The following is an 18,125-nucleotide window of genomic DNA, read 5'->3' as shown; positions in this document are numbered from 1 at the left end:
ACAACAATGCACTATTAATTTTTAATTTGGACAGTATCTGGTTTTTGTCTGTGTATGATATTGTTCATTCAATTGCAATAGACGCTCCAACCTCTTCCAATACTTTCTTTATTTGCTCAGCTTCGTCCTTGCTCACGTCAGTCTTTATATTGGCAGGTGCACTCTAAAAGAAATAATTAAGGTTATTAATTTTTTAAGCTAGCAGTGTGTAAATATAACACGCTATTGAGTGTATTTAGAAAAGCGGACTAGCTGCATTAATATTAAAAACTAGGTGGGTGGGTACTTTTAAATCTAGAGTGGTTGTCTAGTGCATCCAACTGTTACTAGTTTTTTTATCAATAGCAATACTTGACACAATGTAAATGTGCGCTTTTCTACAGAATAAAGTAACTAAATAAAAGTGCCTAGTCGAATGACAAGGTAGTTGAGGCATGTGCTACGCATGCCTAGTTACATCATCCCTGCGCGATTCACTAGCTATCACCCATGTATCGGGGACTGTAGATGATATGATTAAAAGTTGGCTACACATACATTCACTATAACTACATGCAAGCCCTAAACAACATTCCAAGCTGCTCTTCCCCGATTTCTCTTGTCCTTTTGCTTTTTATACAGCTTTTTGCTACTGTCCTTAATTTTATGTACACTTTACACTCACTTCTTACCGTTGTACTGACGTAAAGAAGCAGGCAGACGGACTGATAAACACCATAAGGTGTCGAAAATTAAACAACTGCTGTGCTGCTAACTTGGACTTACTTCTACGAACTTTTTAGCTTGTACAAGATTCATCTCTGGAATAACTTGTTTGATCTCTTTAATAAGTTGGATTTTTTTGCTGCATCAAATTTCACTAGCTTGACTGAAAATGCAGTTTTCGTAGGCGCTTGTTGTTCTTCAGGCTCTTCGGGAGGTTGGTTTGTTGGCGCTTGAACCATCATAGGCATCATGGGCCCGGTATTCTACATAGGCACAAAAGAAAAAGGGATGAATGGTGTTGCCAAGACGACATTGAAAACTGCAATTAAACCACCTAAGTCAGGGCACAGCACTAAAAGGGATGGAATAGTTTGAGCATAATTACTTACAGTATGAGTGCTTCATTAAGAAGAAATCGGATATGATCGAAGTGACTTTGATCGGAAAAAGTAAATAAAGTAATACGAGCACAGCTCACTAGCAGTACACAAAAGTGTTAAACAGTGAAACACTACATGGAGTATACTAATGTCACAACGCGAATCCTTTGATGGAGGTTAGGGTACACAACAGAATTGGGAGTTTGTGGTAACCTATAATGTCCAATTCTCAGCTAGATTGCTTAGATCAGTAGAAAACCCTTGAGTGAGGAATGGCTGAACAAGAAAAACTGCTGAAGTTTGAAGACTGAAAAGTCTAAGCCAAGAAACCAGAAATCTGAATGTGATTATGCTCAGGGACCTGTGAAAACCCTTCAGATATTTGGGAACTTACAGGTAACGACTGCATTAATGATGGCATTTAGCCTACTGTTTATGGTTTGAATAAGTCTTTTACGCGTCAAACATCTGATGTTTTGTCCTGTTTCTCCAATTTTGAGGGAAAGTAGCAAGTTTCATTGAAACTCATGTTCTAAGATTTCAATTAACCCTTCGCAATGTTCAGGACCTAGCGAAACCCTAAACCTTTTAAAATGTGTTTATATTCTCTCTCACCCATTTACGAGCACCTTTAAGGAATCGTCTTTTACTAATTTTGTACTTACGATGGGGATAATGAAAATAATCCCAATACCCGAGAACGTATCTGATGATAGAGATCCAAAGTTTAAAACCGTGATAATAAATTTACCTTTCCTCAGGACGATGGAGAAACTACTACTCACACTTTGGCTTGAACTGGATGAGCCTACCGACTCATATAAGTTTGTTTATACATGTGAAAGAAGTACCCTAGATATGCTGTTGGTTTTGCATTACACCATAGTGTTTAGCCTCGTAAAGGGTGGGAATTATATTCGATGTGCATTTCGAGACTACTGTCACTTTCAATTCTGTTTCAATACCACTAGCACCAAGCAAGGTCGCCAACGTTAAAACTGAGAACTGGATAACCAACTGGCTGCGTTCTTACTTCTCTGGAAGAGAACAGTATACTGTATTTGGAGGGAAATATTTTACTTCATTACTAGCTTAAGCGGGTGTACCATAAGGTACTGTTCTTTCCCCTCCTACTTTTTCCTCTACTCTGCGTGATCTGCCACCCTCTGCAAAGGGCACTTCTGTTAGGTATGTGAACGGTTTTTATGCATGTACACCGGTCTTTCCGTAGTAAACATTGTACGATGGTCTATTATTAATGCTCTCAAACTTAATACTTCGGAATGTCAAGTAGTTATTGTAACCTGAGTCATGAAAAGCATTCAAACACCCTTTTGGAATCGTATGAAGTTTGTACTATCGAAGATTCTACGATAAACTATGCCAAATATCACTTGCCTTGGTGCAAGTTTGTCTTCCGATCTTCCTTGTTCTTCACACGTTTGATTAATGTCGAAGTTAGTTTTTCGTCTGACATACTGTATAACGAGGTCACATGTTCTTGGCACTACTCGGCACATTCACAAATCGTAAATTCTCATGTATTACTTATTATCCGTTAACACTCTCCCTTATTACTTCCTGAGCTTTCGAGAAAAGTTATGCTGTATTTCGGACAGCATTGAAACCATCTAGTCATCTGCAACATACAGTCTGGGACATATATACAGCGGTTTAAGCACCAAACGAGTGTCTGCTGTATGTACACGACACAATGTTATTCTTACCGTTACTTGTCTTAGATACAATAAGAACTATTTACGGATAACGTATGGAAAACTTTATAAAAGTAAACTAGTATGAACTATGCAAAACTAACATATCTTTGAAGGGAGCGTGTGTATAAAAGAGACGAAACAGAGTTAATGCGTTTAATTTTTGGTATAATGAAAGATAAACAAAATACTACCGTGACTTTAACTAAATGGTTAAAAAATAACTACCGAACGATAATAAAACGAATAGTAATAGACAAACACGTCACCCTATCAACAATGTGGTGACGAGATTTAAGCTTACACCAAAGACATAGATGATTCCTTAAATAGCTGAGTCTTAAGATCAGAAATACTGGCAAGTAGGTCTTTAAAAAGCAAAAATGGCCGGAGCAGTATGCTTCATACAAGGACTTCAGATCATTGTGAAAGAATTATGTTACTTCGTTATTTGTTACTGCAAACTCACCTTGATGTTTAACTTTTTTTGTAACAGTTCTGACAAGTCTGCGACTTCTAATAATGTTAGGGAACTGATACGATTTACAATCTCATGTATGTGTTTTGGATACTCCTTATTATCAGCACTAAAGGAAGGAGGGACTAAATCCTTATCTGCTCCCAGATTTGTTGCCATTTGCGTATATGGTTTTGAAAGGACATTATAAAACGAACAATAAGAAACGGTCCTGCCAAGTTTAAATAGGTTCATGGCTGGAAATGTGTAAGTCACCACGAAATCCAATTGGTGCGCTACCCGTGTTGTTTAACCTGCCCGCCCGGGATTCAAATGGTTGTGGACGGAATAGAAGAAGCTTTCGCTTAACAGGCTTCCGCGTCTAGTGGCAGGGGATCACCAAGTCCTCCAGGTAGGAACCTAGGTATGTTAATAATAAAAGCGGGAAAGAAATTAGTAAGCTATAGTGCGATACTATCCTTAGTCCTTAAGAATAGGTCAAGTTGCCTCTTATAGGACTCCTGAGAAGTCGCTTGGACTAGCTCGCTCGATAGCGAATTCCAGCATTTGACAACTGCTAAGGAGTAGAAGTTGTGTCTACAGTCCGTTTTGCTATGTTGTGTCTCCAGTTTTTGGGTGTTATCTCTTAGGTTAGTGTTGGAACTAAGCTTAAGTAGGTGTTTGAAAGGATGTCCAGAAGTGTTAAGGATACTATAAGCCATCAGAAGGCCACCTGTAAGACGTCTATACTCTAATGGGTAAGTGAATGGAGGCGCTCTTCGTAAGGTTTAAATTTGAGTCCTCGAACTGATTTCGTGCCTCGCCGTTGGATACGCTCCAGGGTGTCCTTATCCTTTTGGAATGAGGGGCGAAATACTATGTTTCCGTACTCTAAATGGGACGGATGAAACTATTGAAGATTATATGGAAAGTTCTTCCGTCAAACTGGCCAAAAATGCGCTTCAACGTTACCAGTGCAAGGTTTGCTCGGAAGGCATTTTTGTCACAGCGTAAGACTAAATCGTAGGGCACCAGGACTCCTATATCTTTTTCGATTTGGGATACTACTAGAGAGGAGTTTCCTAAGTTATAACTGTAGTCTGCGACATGTCGCAGATGGACTACTTTACACTTTGAAATGTTAAAGGTAAGTCCGTTATCGTCTGCTGTGGTGGTCTATATTCGATATAATCCATAAACTTCGTATACAGCTCGTCTTGATAACCGTTCTATATGACGTCCCAACGGTTTATTAATCAGAAGACAAATACGAAGTGTTGATTACGTTTATTACGAGACCACACACATATATCCAAATGTACAGATGCGTTAAACAAGCATAGAAGAGTTGTGCTGAAAGGCAAGCAAGCGAGCGAGAGCCATAGCAAAGCAATTTTGACACGTATGGAAGATGGCTGGGAAGCCAACTCCATCTTTGTCAAGCGTTACTCAATATTTATAGTCAGACAAAATAAAGCTACAAACATGTGATTAATAGGATAAGAAGGGCACACACATATACGCTCATATAAAAACAGTCTAGATTGATAAGCGAATAACTAACAAGGTCAATGTATGGCTCGAGTAAAATGAATAGAATGGGATGTCCGAAAGCTCGAATAAGGTATATGGGCTTGGCATAATAACCGACACTACACTGCCCAACTTTGAAGTCGAGCCAGATCCTCCTGAAGTGCCTGTATATGGTCTTGGCTGCGTATCTCTCTTCAAAGTTTCACATCATCAGCAAAAAGTAATAAGTCAGACGATGCCTGCTGTGGAGGATCGTTTATATAAATCCAAAGCGAAGAGGTCCTAGTACTGAGCTCTGGGAGACCCCACTAGAACATTCCATAGCCTGAGATAAAGTGAAGTTAACTCTTACCTTATGAAGTGAGCCAGTCTGTTAGATGTGATTTCATACCGAATCGTTTGGGCCTATTGATAAGACATATATATTTGACCCTATCAAAAGCATTTGAGAAGTCAAGGTTAGTGACGTCAACCTTCTCCTTGCGATCAAGGATGGTTGTCAGTCTGTCCATCACACTCAGCATGTTGGTTATACAAGAGTGACCCTTCCAGAAACCATGCTGTTGGAGTGGAAAGAAGTTTAGGGATAATAAATAGTTGTGTATACCACCGCATATCAGGGACTCCATAATTTTTGAAGGTATAGAGAGAAGAGCTATCAGTCAGTAACTAAAAGTTACGCTGCGTCTACCTCATTTGAAAATTGGTGTGATGTGAGCCAGCTTCCAAATTTCCGGTAGTTTTCCTCGGTTTAGCGAGTTTGAGAACTTCACGCTAAGCGGTGTTGCCAGGATTGAAGCTGTTTCCCTAAGTATAGCAGAATGAACCATATTTGGGCCAGGAGAAGTGTCTTTTCTCTTCCGGAACACAAAGTCAGCACTCAGATTCACTTCGGAAAGTCCTGTACAGTTGCAGATGAAGCTGTCATCAGTATAGTTGATGTGGGTCGGTTGATATGTCAGAGAGTATTGTTCATCCAAAAGGTTAGCGGCGTCGCCGTCCTTATTAGTCTGACCATTATTACCCAGCAGTTGGAAAACTCCAGTCCTAGCTTGACGAAGAGAGGTTGCATAACGGAATAAGCTTTTCGGAGTGAAGATAAATTTATACATAAACTTTATCGGTTACAGAAGCTTGTCTTCTATTATAGCCTTCGTGCATATGTTCCTTATATATTTGTATTGCCTGTACGCGCCGTTGTTATCATTTAGTTTGTCCTTCGCCCAACAGTGCCGTAGAAAGCAATTTCCTACAGATCCAACTCTAAGCTAATCCCTAGACTGTCGAATACAGGGTCTTGGTTCAGCCAAAGTCAGAACAAGTAAGCAATTTGGCTCGATAAACTTTATTTGTTTCTAAAACGTAAATTAACACTGTTAGCGTACAAAACAAAAGTACAGTCTATAAACACAGGGAAAAACGGAGACATAAATAACGTACCAAACAGTAGCTAGAGAGTAGGTAAAATGAGCCAACAAGGCAAATATTGTTTTATAATAAACATCGAATTGCGGTTGGTGAATAAACAGGACATAGTCATACAAGGTCAAGAAAAGTTAGTGTAGTGGTGTGCGTTTCACTTTACTATTGGTGGGTTCGTTTATAGATCACATTTTACACTCCTCCCGAAACGTGCACCACGTCCGTTGTCCAGGGTCGTCGTCGTCGTGAGACAGCCGGCTCCTTCTAGTAGACATAAGCTTCGTACGTCGCGAACGGTTTCTTCGTTTGCGGTTCTCAATTTCACCGTACGAACTTGTCCGTCAGAGCCATAGGTTACTTTTTCGACAATAGCTTTGGGCCATAAACTTCTCGGTGAGCCAACATTGTTTACTAACACTAAGTCTCCCGAAGACTCATCCATCAATACCTTCTGAAACAATAGTGATCGCAGAATTCTTCTTATCGACTTTATGATGCATCCCATACACTTACTCGTTAACTATCCCTCGGGAGCTTAAATCGCCATTCACAACCTTTATCTAAAAGGGCATTTACTGTCTTATTCTGGTTCCAACTACACATGATCTGAGAATAGCATTGGCTGCTGCAAAACTACCAGACGCACCCTTACTCTTGTTCACAACTCGTACAAGGGCGCCTTTCTCAACACTATCCTCGATACCACGGCGAATATGTGCTACCTGCTTCTTCAGCGTCTTAGTTACTGGCTTCTTCGTTACAGTGGCCTTCGGCCTTTTCGTAGTCTTGACTTTCAGTTTGGTGTCCTTCTTTTCCTTAGGCTTTCTTAGAGTTGATTTTGGTTTATTAGCAGATGGTGCTTCAGTTTTGCTTAACAGCCTTGGACTTAGTTAATAAAAAGGGATAATGAACTTGACGAGAGACATTTTCGGGACGAGTAGACTCCGCAACACCATATGCAGATTCTGATAATGCTATACGATCTTCCACAGACATCGATGAAGTACGACCAAGTGGATCTTTGAATCTAGTTGAATACAATTGTTCAAACTTATCCTCTAATTTCTCCTTGACCGAGTGGCAATTCAGTACACGGTTGCTTTCACGAGGTTATCCGTAAGGGCTAAACAGTGTACAACCCAATATGGTCCTCACAGCGGATGGTCCATTCGTCTTCCCGGTTCCTATCTCTTTCATCTCGTGTAAACCCGGTGCGTTGCACCCGATCAAGAGTTTGACGTTCTCATCCTCTATTCTCGAGAAACTTAGGTCTTTTAAATGGGACCAGGATACTATTTGTTGTGCCGTTGGCACAGTCCTGTAAACTGCTGGTGATTTTTTGACTGTCAATACTTTCTGGACCTTAACGGATGACGAAAAATCTATCGAGTGCAACTCTATATCGACCTCTTTGGATACAAACGACGATTCATTACTAAAAGTCTTTAAAGATACCGTTTTCGATTTCCCCTCGAGGTCTAACTTATCAGCTAGGTCATCAACTATGAGAGAGGTTTCTGACCCACTATCTAGAAAGGCGCAAGTCTGAATAATCTCACCATTTTTTATCCATACACGCACTACTGCAAATGTTACTGGTCTCTGTATACACTTAACGACTTCCTCCGTACAAAACTGAGTGGTGATGTAGGCATCAATATTAGTATTTCTTTGTTCTTCCCGCAACTTGTGTAACAGGGTGTGGTGTCTCCAGCCACACCCTTCGGCAGCACATGACTTCGGCGATCAACGGCTTTTTGCCACGTGGTCCGCCTTTAAACATACATTACACAACTTGTGTCTAAGAACAAATTCTTTCCTTCCGCTAACATTCTTGTCTTTAAACTTCTGACATTGATCTAAAAAATGATTACTGAAGCATTCCAAACAAGATGAACTGCATATAGGGGCATTATAATCACTTGTACTTGCATATGATATTCTTGCTGCATTGTATTCTGTACTAATTTTCCCTTTTAAAACACCAACATCTTTACTATCACTATTACTACCGAGGTTGACAAGTAAGCCGTACCTAGTATTGGCTATATCAGCTTGCTCCTTTACAAACTCAACAAGATCAGTGAACAGAGGCTCTCGGCCTCCTCTGATAATCTTATACGCTATCTTTAGCCACTCTTGTTAAATGTGCGTTGATAATTTCAGAACCACAGTTTTAATAGTTCTAGAAGAGTTCAAATCAGAGACGGAATTCATCTGTTCGAGAGTCAAACTACATGCTTGCATTTCTCGAGATAGTCTTCTCAAACTATCTGGTTGATTCCTCCTTATATTCGGAAAGTTTAGCAAGTTGTCGATAAACGTGTGTACTACAACATGTTTTTGGCCAAACGTTTCCTCTAAAAGCTTTAGGGCTCGGTGATAACCTATCTCTGGTTCTCGTACAGTACAATGAAGGATAGCGGTTTCGCTTATCCGTCACAATATTGAATCAAGTAATTTAGCTTAGCTCTAAATCCAGTATTCTCACTCCCAATGCATTCTTCGTAATTTCTAATGAAGTTCCAATAATTTTTCGGTGTATCATCAAATCTTAAGACTTCTCTTTTTGGTAAATACAGATTTTTTAATATTGTATTCTCATTGTTGCTTACTGATTGGTCAGAACCTCCACATCTCTGGCGGCGTAACTTTTCTAGTTCAATTTCCTTTTCTAACTGGGTTATGCACAACCTAGCTAACTCTAGCTCTATCATGCTATTGTCTTTGAGTTCGTCCTTTTCAAGTTTATCCTCGTCATAAACTCCCGAATTATGGGGCGATAACTCTGGAATCTAATCGGAATCGTAGTATTTATTGGAAGTCATTTCAGTGGGTATATCGAATCTACTGTTCGAAACTTTGTAGGAAGCAATTTCCTACAGATCCAACTCTAAGCTAATCCCTAGACTGTCGAATACAGGGTCTTGGTTCAGCCAAAGTCAGAACAAGTAAGCAATTTGGCTCGATAAACTTTATTTGTTTCTAAAACGTAAATTAACACTGTTAGCGTACAAAACAAAAGTACAGTCTATAAACACAGGGAAAAACGGAGACATAAATAACGTACCAAACAGTAGCTAGAGAGTAGGTAAAATGAGCCAACAAGGCAAATATTGTTTTATAATAAACATCGAATTGCGGTTGGTGAATAAACAGGACATAGTCATACAAGGTCAAGAAAAGTTAGTGTAGTGGTGTGCGTTTCACTTTACTATTGGTGGGTTCGTTTATCGATCACATTTTACCGCGGCTTGGCAAACGTACAGTAAGGTTCTTGATGACTGAAGGTCGCTTGTATATTATGGGTATTATTTGCGGAACAGACTGCCTTGTAACTCATGAGAGCGTGTGGAGTTAGAAATCCCAATGACCAGACACATCAAGTTGAATGTGATCATCCGAATCCACTTGTATTAGTTGGTCCGATGAGCCTGACACTATCAACCGCTTGAAATTCCAGCGTCTGTTGTTGATGGGACAACTTAGCTAAGTTTTACTGACATAACTCAAGGCTATGGCGGCGTGACCGCTTTTCACCAAGGAAGTCAGGATTGAAAGGTTGTCAACTAGATATTCTTCGTTTGTAAATACACGGATTAGGCGCGACGACGCCTGAATGTTTCACCGAGTTTCCGAGTTCACACTTTCGAATAATCCCAGATCCTCAATGAGGTCGAAGAACCGATATTCAATTGAGTTTTCACCTCCATTATACATATGTTCCGCGGAATTGACTTTAAGAAGATTGAAGTCCCTTAGAATCAGAATATGAGTGAATCGGAAACGAGTAGAGCAGGAAAATCCTTCCAACATACGATTGTCGTACTCGATTTCAGCAGTATTCTTCCTGTAAATGACCCCAGCTAGACACCTCGAAGTGGTAGACAATCTTACTGAGCAACATACGAATTCGTCAAGATTGATCAACTCTTGGTTGTGCACTTGATGTACCTATAGACAGGATTGTAAGTATAAGGCTACTCTACCCCCAATTCCTGTTTTTCTGTCATTGCAAAACAAAGACATCTCAGGTATCGCTAGCTCCTGGTCCGTAAACTGAGATATCCAAGTTTCAGATATTCCTATCAGATAGGCCTTATTAGCATTGCTAAGTTCACATAGCTCATTCATTTTATTTGGCAGACTCGTGGCGTTCGTGTAGAAGCAGTTTATGCTTTCAACTAGACACGCATGAGCTTCTCCTTCCTGTTTGTCTGTATGAGCCTTATGTGAATGGACAGATAACCTACTTACACCAGCTTTTCCGACTTGATAGTCCCTGTCCTTCACATGTTTTTTTATGATCAAGACATTCCACAAGTGGAATGGTCAGCTCCAACTTGCCTTTGTGTTTGATCCTGGTGTTATGTGGTCTATCCGGGTGCATATGGATTCCAGTTGGCAACCGACGTCTGTTGGCACGAAATGCTGGGAAAGATACCTTAATTAGTCGGGGTCTAGCATCTCCGTCTCTCTTAGCTAGTGTCGTCATTTGTTGAGTCAGTATATGTTTGAGCTTCAAGAATTGCTTGATGAATTTCCATTCCCTAATATCAGAGTTTGTGTGACCAGGGTCCGTGTTTTCCGGTACACCTTGCACAATGATATTTCTTCCGCGTAAAAACGTCTCGCGAGATTCCTTAGGGATACTCCTGATGAGATCGCACTCAGAATACGGTATATCAGGCAGTATTCTTACGTTCCCATCAGATTTCAGTGAGTGACTTGCTAGTAGGATATCCTCTACGTCGGTAGCATTCTTGTGTGTTACACGAAGTAGCCTCGGATGATTTTGATGCTTAGATTCCTTTCCCCAAGTGAGCTGTGTGACTGTCAAAGGCTCCATTCTGGGAATTCCAAGCATCTTGTCTAACTCTCCCCAGAGCATCCTGTCATTTTTCTCCTGCGAACTAAGGGGGAGATCAGGGATGCCTGCTTCCGATTCCTAGGCTCTTTGATGACCAGACGGACATTCTTGGAGGTAGACTGTAAGGTCAAATAACCATTTGATTTCCCTACAATTCTTGGGATGTTCAGCTTCTTAGACAGTGACACCTGGTCCTTTTTAACTTTGGTATTGGGCGTCCAATCACCTACAGAGGTTTGGGGACCACCGTTTCATTCAGGGACCCTGTGCTGGGAGACTCTAATCTACTGAGAGATTCTGTAACCGTGGACGTTATGATGGTGCTGAGTCTAACCACTTCATCACTTCTGTTGCATGCTCCATCGGTATTACATCTGTCGTCATCCTTCTTGTTTCCATTGCGCGTTCGTTTTTGTCTGCCCGTTTCATGACTGTCTTTTTACAAGCTTGCTGATAACTTGTTCCCCAGACGTGCCAATAAGACAATGAGGTTACTGAGCAAAACGTAGGCATCTGTGTTGTACATGACACATACCCACCTATGATCCGACTTACTGAGTCTGTTGTTAGCAGTTACTGAGAGATCTGTGCACGTTTCATGGAACCAACCTATACAGTTGTCGCACTGCATACTAGATATAACAGCAGAACGGCATCCAGGTCGTTAGTATGAATTTTTCATAACTATGTTGACGTAAACTGTTTTATATATGCTAGCAAAATCCAAAAACAGGTAAAAACAGTACACTAAAAACGGGCAAAAATGAATAAAAACGGGTTATGGTAAACTGGAACTAGCCTATACGGGAAAAACTGGAAACAAACAGAAAAGTAAGCTGAGGCAAAAACACAGTTAACTTTAGGTTGGATGAAACTCAAAAAAGTAATCTAAGAAACGTATAGCTCAGAATATATTCTCTAGGTCACAAATGGTACTTTTGTTGCATAATTACACAGAAAAAGTTTGAGAAATGCAAATCACGTTAGCACTAAAATTCGTTTTCGAAAAGCGAACGAAGCGAAGTTCAGTGTGGTATGGATTGAATCAGTAGACAATCTAAGGTAATGATTATTACAGTCTTATATAGTAAGGATAGTGGGTTGGTGGACCTGTGTTAACCTTGACAGTTTGCCTTCAAGTGAATGTCCAGCTTCTCCTTGAAAATGTTCACTGATGAGGTTGATATCACTTATTCGGGTAAGGCGTTCAGTTAATTGACCACTCGATTAGAAAAGCGGAATCTCAATTTAAGTTTGTTACATCACAGTTTGTGAACCTCCTTACAACGGCTTCGGAGATTATTGGTGCTGGAGGGAGCGAAATGCCAAAATGCCAATATAAGGTCACCTCGTGTCCTAAGATACGACAAGGGGGACAGGTCTAGGCGTTCTATGTGCTTATCGTAAGGTAGATTGGAAAGACCCTTGATTACTTTTGTTCCTAAACATTAAACACGCTCAAATGAGTTAGTGCCTCTAGTCAGACATGGGCCAGCTGCTTGGATACAGTGCTCTAAGTGTGGTCTTATATGGGTGGCATATAAAATTTTAGGCATCTCATCGTCAAAGCGTTTGAATGTGAAGTGACCATAACCCACGGAACCCTTTGGTGGCTGCTGCGTTGCAATGCGTAGTTGTTTTCAAGTCGTAACTTATTATTACTCTTAAGTCTTCATGTTCCTGCACACATTGAAGAAACATACTATCACTAGTAACTATTGCCATGTTTGATGTGCATGAGCACACTCTTCTTAGAATTGACCACTAAGCCTCAACATCGGGCCCATCTAATTCATTCATCTAGGTCAGCTTGAGGATCGAAATGATCAGCCTCACTTCTTATTCTCTAGATCTCGACATCATCCAATAACAATAATGTCGACGACTTAAGCAATAACGGTAATTCATTGACATAGATAAGGGAAAGTAAGGGGTATAAGATGATTTATTCAGGTACACCACTTTTGATCGGCTTTCATGCCGATAGCATCCCATTAACCCTCAATCTCTGTATTCGGTCGCATAAGAAATTTCCTATCCATCCATGTGTAGCACATACTAGTCCGATGCTTGAGAGCTTCCGCATACGACCTAAATATGAAAACCTGTCAAACACCTTGCTAAAGTCTATGAACATCACATTCAAAGACAGTCCGTCATCTAGGGTTTCTGTCCAATCTTCTCTCGCAATATGTAAGTTGGCCAAGCATGAGTGCTTATTTTGAAACCCATGTTGCTCGAGAGTCAACAGATCGTACGATTCTTTATGACTTAGCAGCTTAACCTGAATTATCTTTTCAAGTAACTTAACGACAATGCTGGTTAGACTGACAGTTCGGTAGCTAGATACGATATGTCTCTGACCATCCTTAAACATAGGACTGACTATAGCATTTTTCCAATCTCTAGGGAATTGAGTGAATGAAAAGGACATGCTGAAAGGCATCGCAAGCGGTTTTGAAACAATGTCCATAACAGATGACAGCAACCATGGATTCAACCCCTCAGGGCCCGGTATCTCACAGGGTTTGGGGTTAGTGTTCAATGACAGAATAGTTTCTTCGGTCACATGTACAGGTGTAGTGGCTGGTATCTCAGCGGTGTGATTAGAACAAGTATTTTTAATAATGCACGTACAGTAGACTTCGCTAAAACAGTTTGATGAAGTCTCAAGTTTTATTAGGTCTGGTTCAGCTGTCGAATCTGAATTTTCGTGTAATAGTAATGGGAGAATACCATCACTACGTTTTGTTCTCCGTTAAACGTAAGAAATCAATCATTTCGGATAAATACAGCTATCATATGCCAACTGTTTTTCATTAATAATGCGGTATCTATCCACAGTCATTTTGCACATAATCCATAATTTTCGGCATTCATAATTCAACAAATCGTGTCCCAGAAGTGTTTCCTATGCTTTAACAGCCTTCAGGTTTCTTTATTAATCCATAGTATGAACGGTGATGTTACTCACTGAAAAGCAACCTTAAAATTATTCCATTCGTCTTCGATTGATCCCTCCGCAATGACTTACAAATCAGTCAACATGGCACAATCTCTGATTGCCGGGATCTTAGCTCGCCAGATATTGTTACAGGGCTGAGCAGATACATGTTGTATACCGTCTGTCCGAAACTTAAGGTAAAATACAACATGATCACTACTCGCTAGTGAAGAAAGTTGCTGCATTTCCATGACATAATCACAGTGGTGTGTGAGGACAGGGTTCCACAATGATGGATCATATTCCAAGTCCATGTGTGTCGGTTTCGAGAAACATTTTTTAAGTGCACACTGAATAATGGTTGATAGGTCGCTAACTAAACCTCCATCGGAAGGTTTAAGCTCTACCCGGTTGATTGGATATTCTGACTTACTCCAAGAACAGATGTATCTTAAGATAACGTCGTCAGCAAGACAAGACTGATTAAGGTATATTCCTCTCATACTCACTAACCCGTTCCTAGACTTAACTGTACAACATGCCTCACATGTGCCACTAATATGCGCCGCCTACATGATTGACTGTACACAAAATGCAACATAATCCCTCCATTGAGACCTAAAACCCTACCAAATCTAATACAGATATATCCTACAGTGATGAGAGAACAGTCTATATCTCTGCCAACGTAAGTCTTCATGACACCTTGACAAAAAGACGAGACGGTTCGATAAGCGTGTGTGTAAAACGAGGATATCGAAGCAGTATATACAGATCTTCCTATAGATGTCACTCCACCAACGACGGAAGAAATCAGAATGACCATCAGACAAATCAAGAGCGGGAAAGCAGCAGGACCCGACAATATACCAGCTGAAGCACTGAAGTCAGACATCGAAGTAAATACAAACATGCTTCACCTTCTATTCAAAAAGATTTGGGAGGAGGAACAAGTGCCGATGGATTGGAAAGAAGGACACCTCATCAAGATTCCAAAGAAAGGAGACCTGAGCAAATGTGAAAACTACAGAGGCATTACACTACTGTCAGTACCAGGAAAAGTCTTTAACAGTGTTGCTGAACCGGATGAATGACGCAGTAGACACCCAACATCGAGAGCAACAGGCTGGATTCCGTAAGGATCGGTCGTTCACAGACCGAATTGCGACACTGCGAATCATTGTCGAACAATCAGTTGAATGGAACTCGTCACTGTACATCAACTTCATTGATTATGAAAAGGCGTTTGACAGTGTAGATAGGAGAACGCTATGGAAACTTCTTCGACACTATGTAGTTCCTGAGAAGATTGTCAACATTATCGGGAACTCATATGACGGACTACAGTGCAAGGTCGTGCATGCAGGACAGCTGACAGATGCATTCCAAGTAAGGACCGGAGACAGACAAGGCGGTCTGCTCTCTCCCTTCCTCTTTCTTCTGGTGGTCGACTGGATTATGAAGACCTCGACATCTGAGGGAAAACGCGGAATACAATGGACAGCTCAGAACCGATTAGATGATTTGGTCTTCGCAGATGACCTAGCCCTCCTATTGCATACACATGAACAAATGCAGATAAAGACAGCCAGTGTAACAGCAGTCTCTGCATCAGTAGGCCTCAGCATACACAAGGGGAAAGCCAAGGTCCTCAAATTCAACACGGAGAACAGCAATCCAATCACTCTTGATGGCGAAACTCTGGAAGATGTAGAGTCCTTCACATACCTGGGAAGCAAAATCGATGAACAAGGAGGTTCAGATGCAGACGTAAAGTCGAGGATTGGTAAAGCAAGGGCCGCATTCCTTCAATTGAAGAACATATGGAACTCAAAAAAACTTTCAACCAATATCAAAGTGAGAATCTTCAATACGAATGTCAAGGCAGTTCTACTGTACGGAGCTGAAACTTGGGGAACTACAACAACCACCATCAAGAAGGTACAAGTATTTATAAATAACTGTCTACGCAAGATACTCAACATCCATTGACCGGATACCATCAGCAACAGTCTTTTGTGGAGAGAACAAATCAGCTTCCAGCTGGACAGGAAATTAGGAAAAGATGATGGAAATGGATAGGACATACATTACGCAAATCGTCAAACTGCATCGCGAGACAAGCCCTAACTTGGAATCCTGAAGGGAAGTGGAAAAGAGGAAGGCCAGAGAACACATTACGTCGGGAAATAAAAGCAGATATGGAAAGGATGAATGACAACTGGAAGGAGCTGGAAAGGATTGCCCAGGACAGGGTTGGATGGCGAACGCTGGTGAGTGGCCCCTGCTCCTTCACGAGGAGTAACAGGCGTAGGTAAGTTCCTCCGATATGTGAAGGTCTTCATAATCCAGTCAACCATCAGAAGGACGAGAGAAAGGATAAGAGCAAGAAATCTTGCCCGACTCCGTTCCTCACTTGGAATGCATCTGTCATGTCCTACCGAATCTTATTACATTGGTAATATGTACTCTCAATTACTCTTCTGGAAGTACGTTTCTGATATCACCTTACAATAACTGCGAGTTGTTTGACAATGTCATTTCCACCAATTCCTTCATCTTTAAAACAATTAAAAGTATGAGTAGATTTGGCATCTTTGGAACTCGAGTTCACAGGTTTTTATGGTGCTGTCGTTTTCATGTCACAAACCATAGGAAGCTTACCTCTAAATCCCTTTCTTTTCTTGACTCTCAGGTGGACCCATTCACTTATACTATCCGGTTTTTCTTATGAGTTTTGTTGTCTGAGCATCGTACAGTTGCATCTATCTTATCAGTAAGATACAGATTAAGTGCACTTTGATAGTGTTTAAGCTTTCTTGTACTGACACTGCGCAACAACGTTTTAAACAAAGGGGATTTTCAGACTTTTGATCAGGAGTGAGAGCTAAGTTGACAATACCAGAGAACACAGTTGCTGATCCCTCCTTATATGATGTTAAACCCACTGAGCCGGCCTCGTCACCCGACTATTTTTTCACCAGAGCGAGAAGCTCTAAGACTTTACCCGTGATAATTACTTGAGTTAGGCTGAATCCTTCACATAATCACGATGAAACCGGTTTCAGAAGCTTATATATATGGCTAGTGATATACTGGTTTATGTTTTTTGGAGAAATCTCTTACATTTTCTACACTGGTTAACATATTCAACAGCGATGATGTATAATGATTGACTGCATTAATGGCTTTGAACTAGTTTGATTTGGATGTAAGAAGAACAGTTCAAGCAGCTAATCACAAAATGTCGAAAGTTACCATGTTACTAGGACATAGGTAAATTGCACAGAAACGGTCACTTTAACCAACAGTAGTTAACTCAAGAAAAATTCGAAAGGTTTAGAAAATCCAAACCAGGAAAACGGTGTGTACAAAGCACATATATGCACCAACATAAAGAAACACCAACTAGTGAAAGCTGAGGAAAAAATCGTGCAAAAGAATATTTCACAAACCCAAATAGTATTAAAAGCGTCAAATGTGAGCTGAAGTCTGACTTCTGGCACGAAAAACACAACAGAAATGTAGTATCTCAATACATGAAAAAATTCACTTGCTGTTCTCAGATCGCGGGTTTTTTTAATTAAAGTAGAGATCACTGAATCCAACTTAGCCTGCAGTGGATGTAATGTTTAGACTGACTGATAGGTGCTTATGATAAACTGCGAAATCCGTACTATTAACTGTGAACTCATCAGCTTGCGACAGTTTCCAGATCAGAAAGTTATGTTGAACATGGCATGCAGACAAAAAGGTCTCGGTGGTTTCAAAGGTTATGCATATTGTTACGCTCTACTGATTAGGCAAAACAATAAATTTGCTTACGAGAAAACAAACTGTTACTAACTTCGTTACTTCTTCAGGGTTGGCAGAATGACACTGAATCATAACCAAACGGTTGACCACACACCACTGCTGGATATGGGTATAAGGCGTCTCCCGGTCATATGCTGTAAGGAGATTGTATATGACCCGATAAGTTATTATGCAACATTTGCACTAGTTGAAACCTTCATTTCAGCGGCTAGAAAAACCATTCTCTAACCACTGACTACACAAGGTTCATGAACACAATGAAGCAATTAGCAGAAATCTCATT

The 18,125-nt window shown here is 40.6% G+C and overlaps 1 protein-coding gene across 1 annotated transcript; it reads right to left on the bottom strand.

Moving 5' to 3' along the window:
• Positions 1–7: 7 nt before the first annotated feature.
• MRPL12 (Ribosomal protein) lies at positions 8–3,596 on the bottom strand. The gene is made up of 3 exons (XM_051214583.1): positions 3,270–3,596; positions 766–968; positions 8–163 (listed from the first exon to the last, which is right to left on the bottom strand). Exons 1-2 carry the CDS (start codon positions 3,510–3,512, stop codon positions 795–797), a joined length of 417 nt encoding a protein of 138 aa, XP_051067769.1. The 5' UTR covers positions 3,513–3,596; the 3' UTR covers positions 8–163; positions 766–794.
• Between the last annotated feature and the right edge of the window lie 14,529 nt (positions 3,597–18,125).

The sequence above is a fragment of the Schistosoma haematobium genome, chromosome 2 (assembly GCF_000699445.3).
Source record: "Schistosoma haematobium chromosome 2, whole genome shotgun sequence".
NCBI lineage: Eukaryota > Metazoa > Platyhelminthes > Trematoda > Strigeidida > Schistosomatidae > Schistosoma > Schistosoma haematobium.
The sequence above is the reverse complement of the archived record's forward strand: the minus strand, read 5'-3'. Positions and strand labels throughout refer to the sequence as shown.

Excerpts from the sequence above, each read along its gene's own strand:
- MRPL12 (XM_051214583.1), bottom strand. The coding sequence starts at position 3,512 with ATGAACCTATTTAAACTTGGCAGGACCGTTTCTTATTGTTCGTTTTAT. Across the intron at positions 969-3,269 it reads AAAAAAAGTTAAACATCAAG|AATACCGGGCCCATGATGCC; the intron begins GTGAGTTTGCAG and ends GTGCCTATGTAG.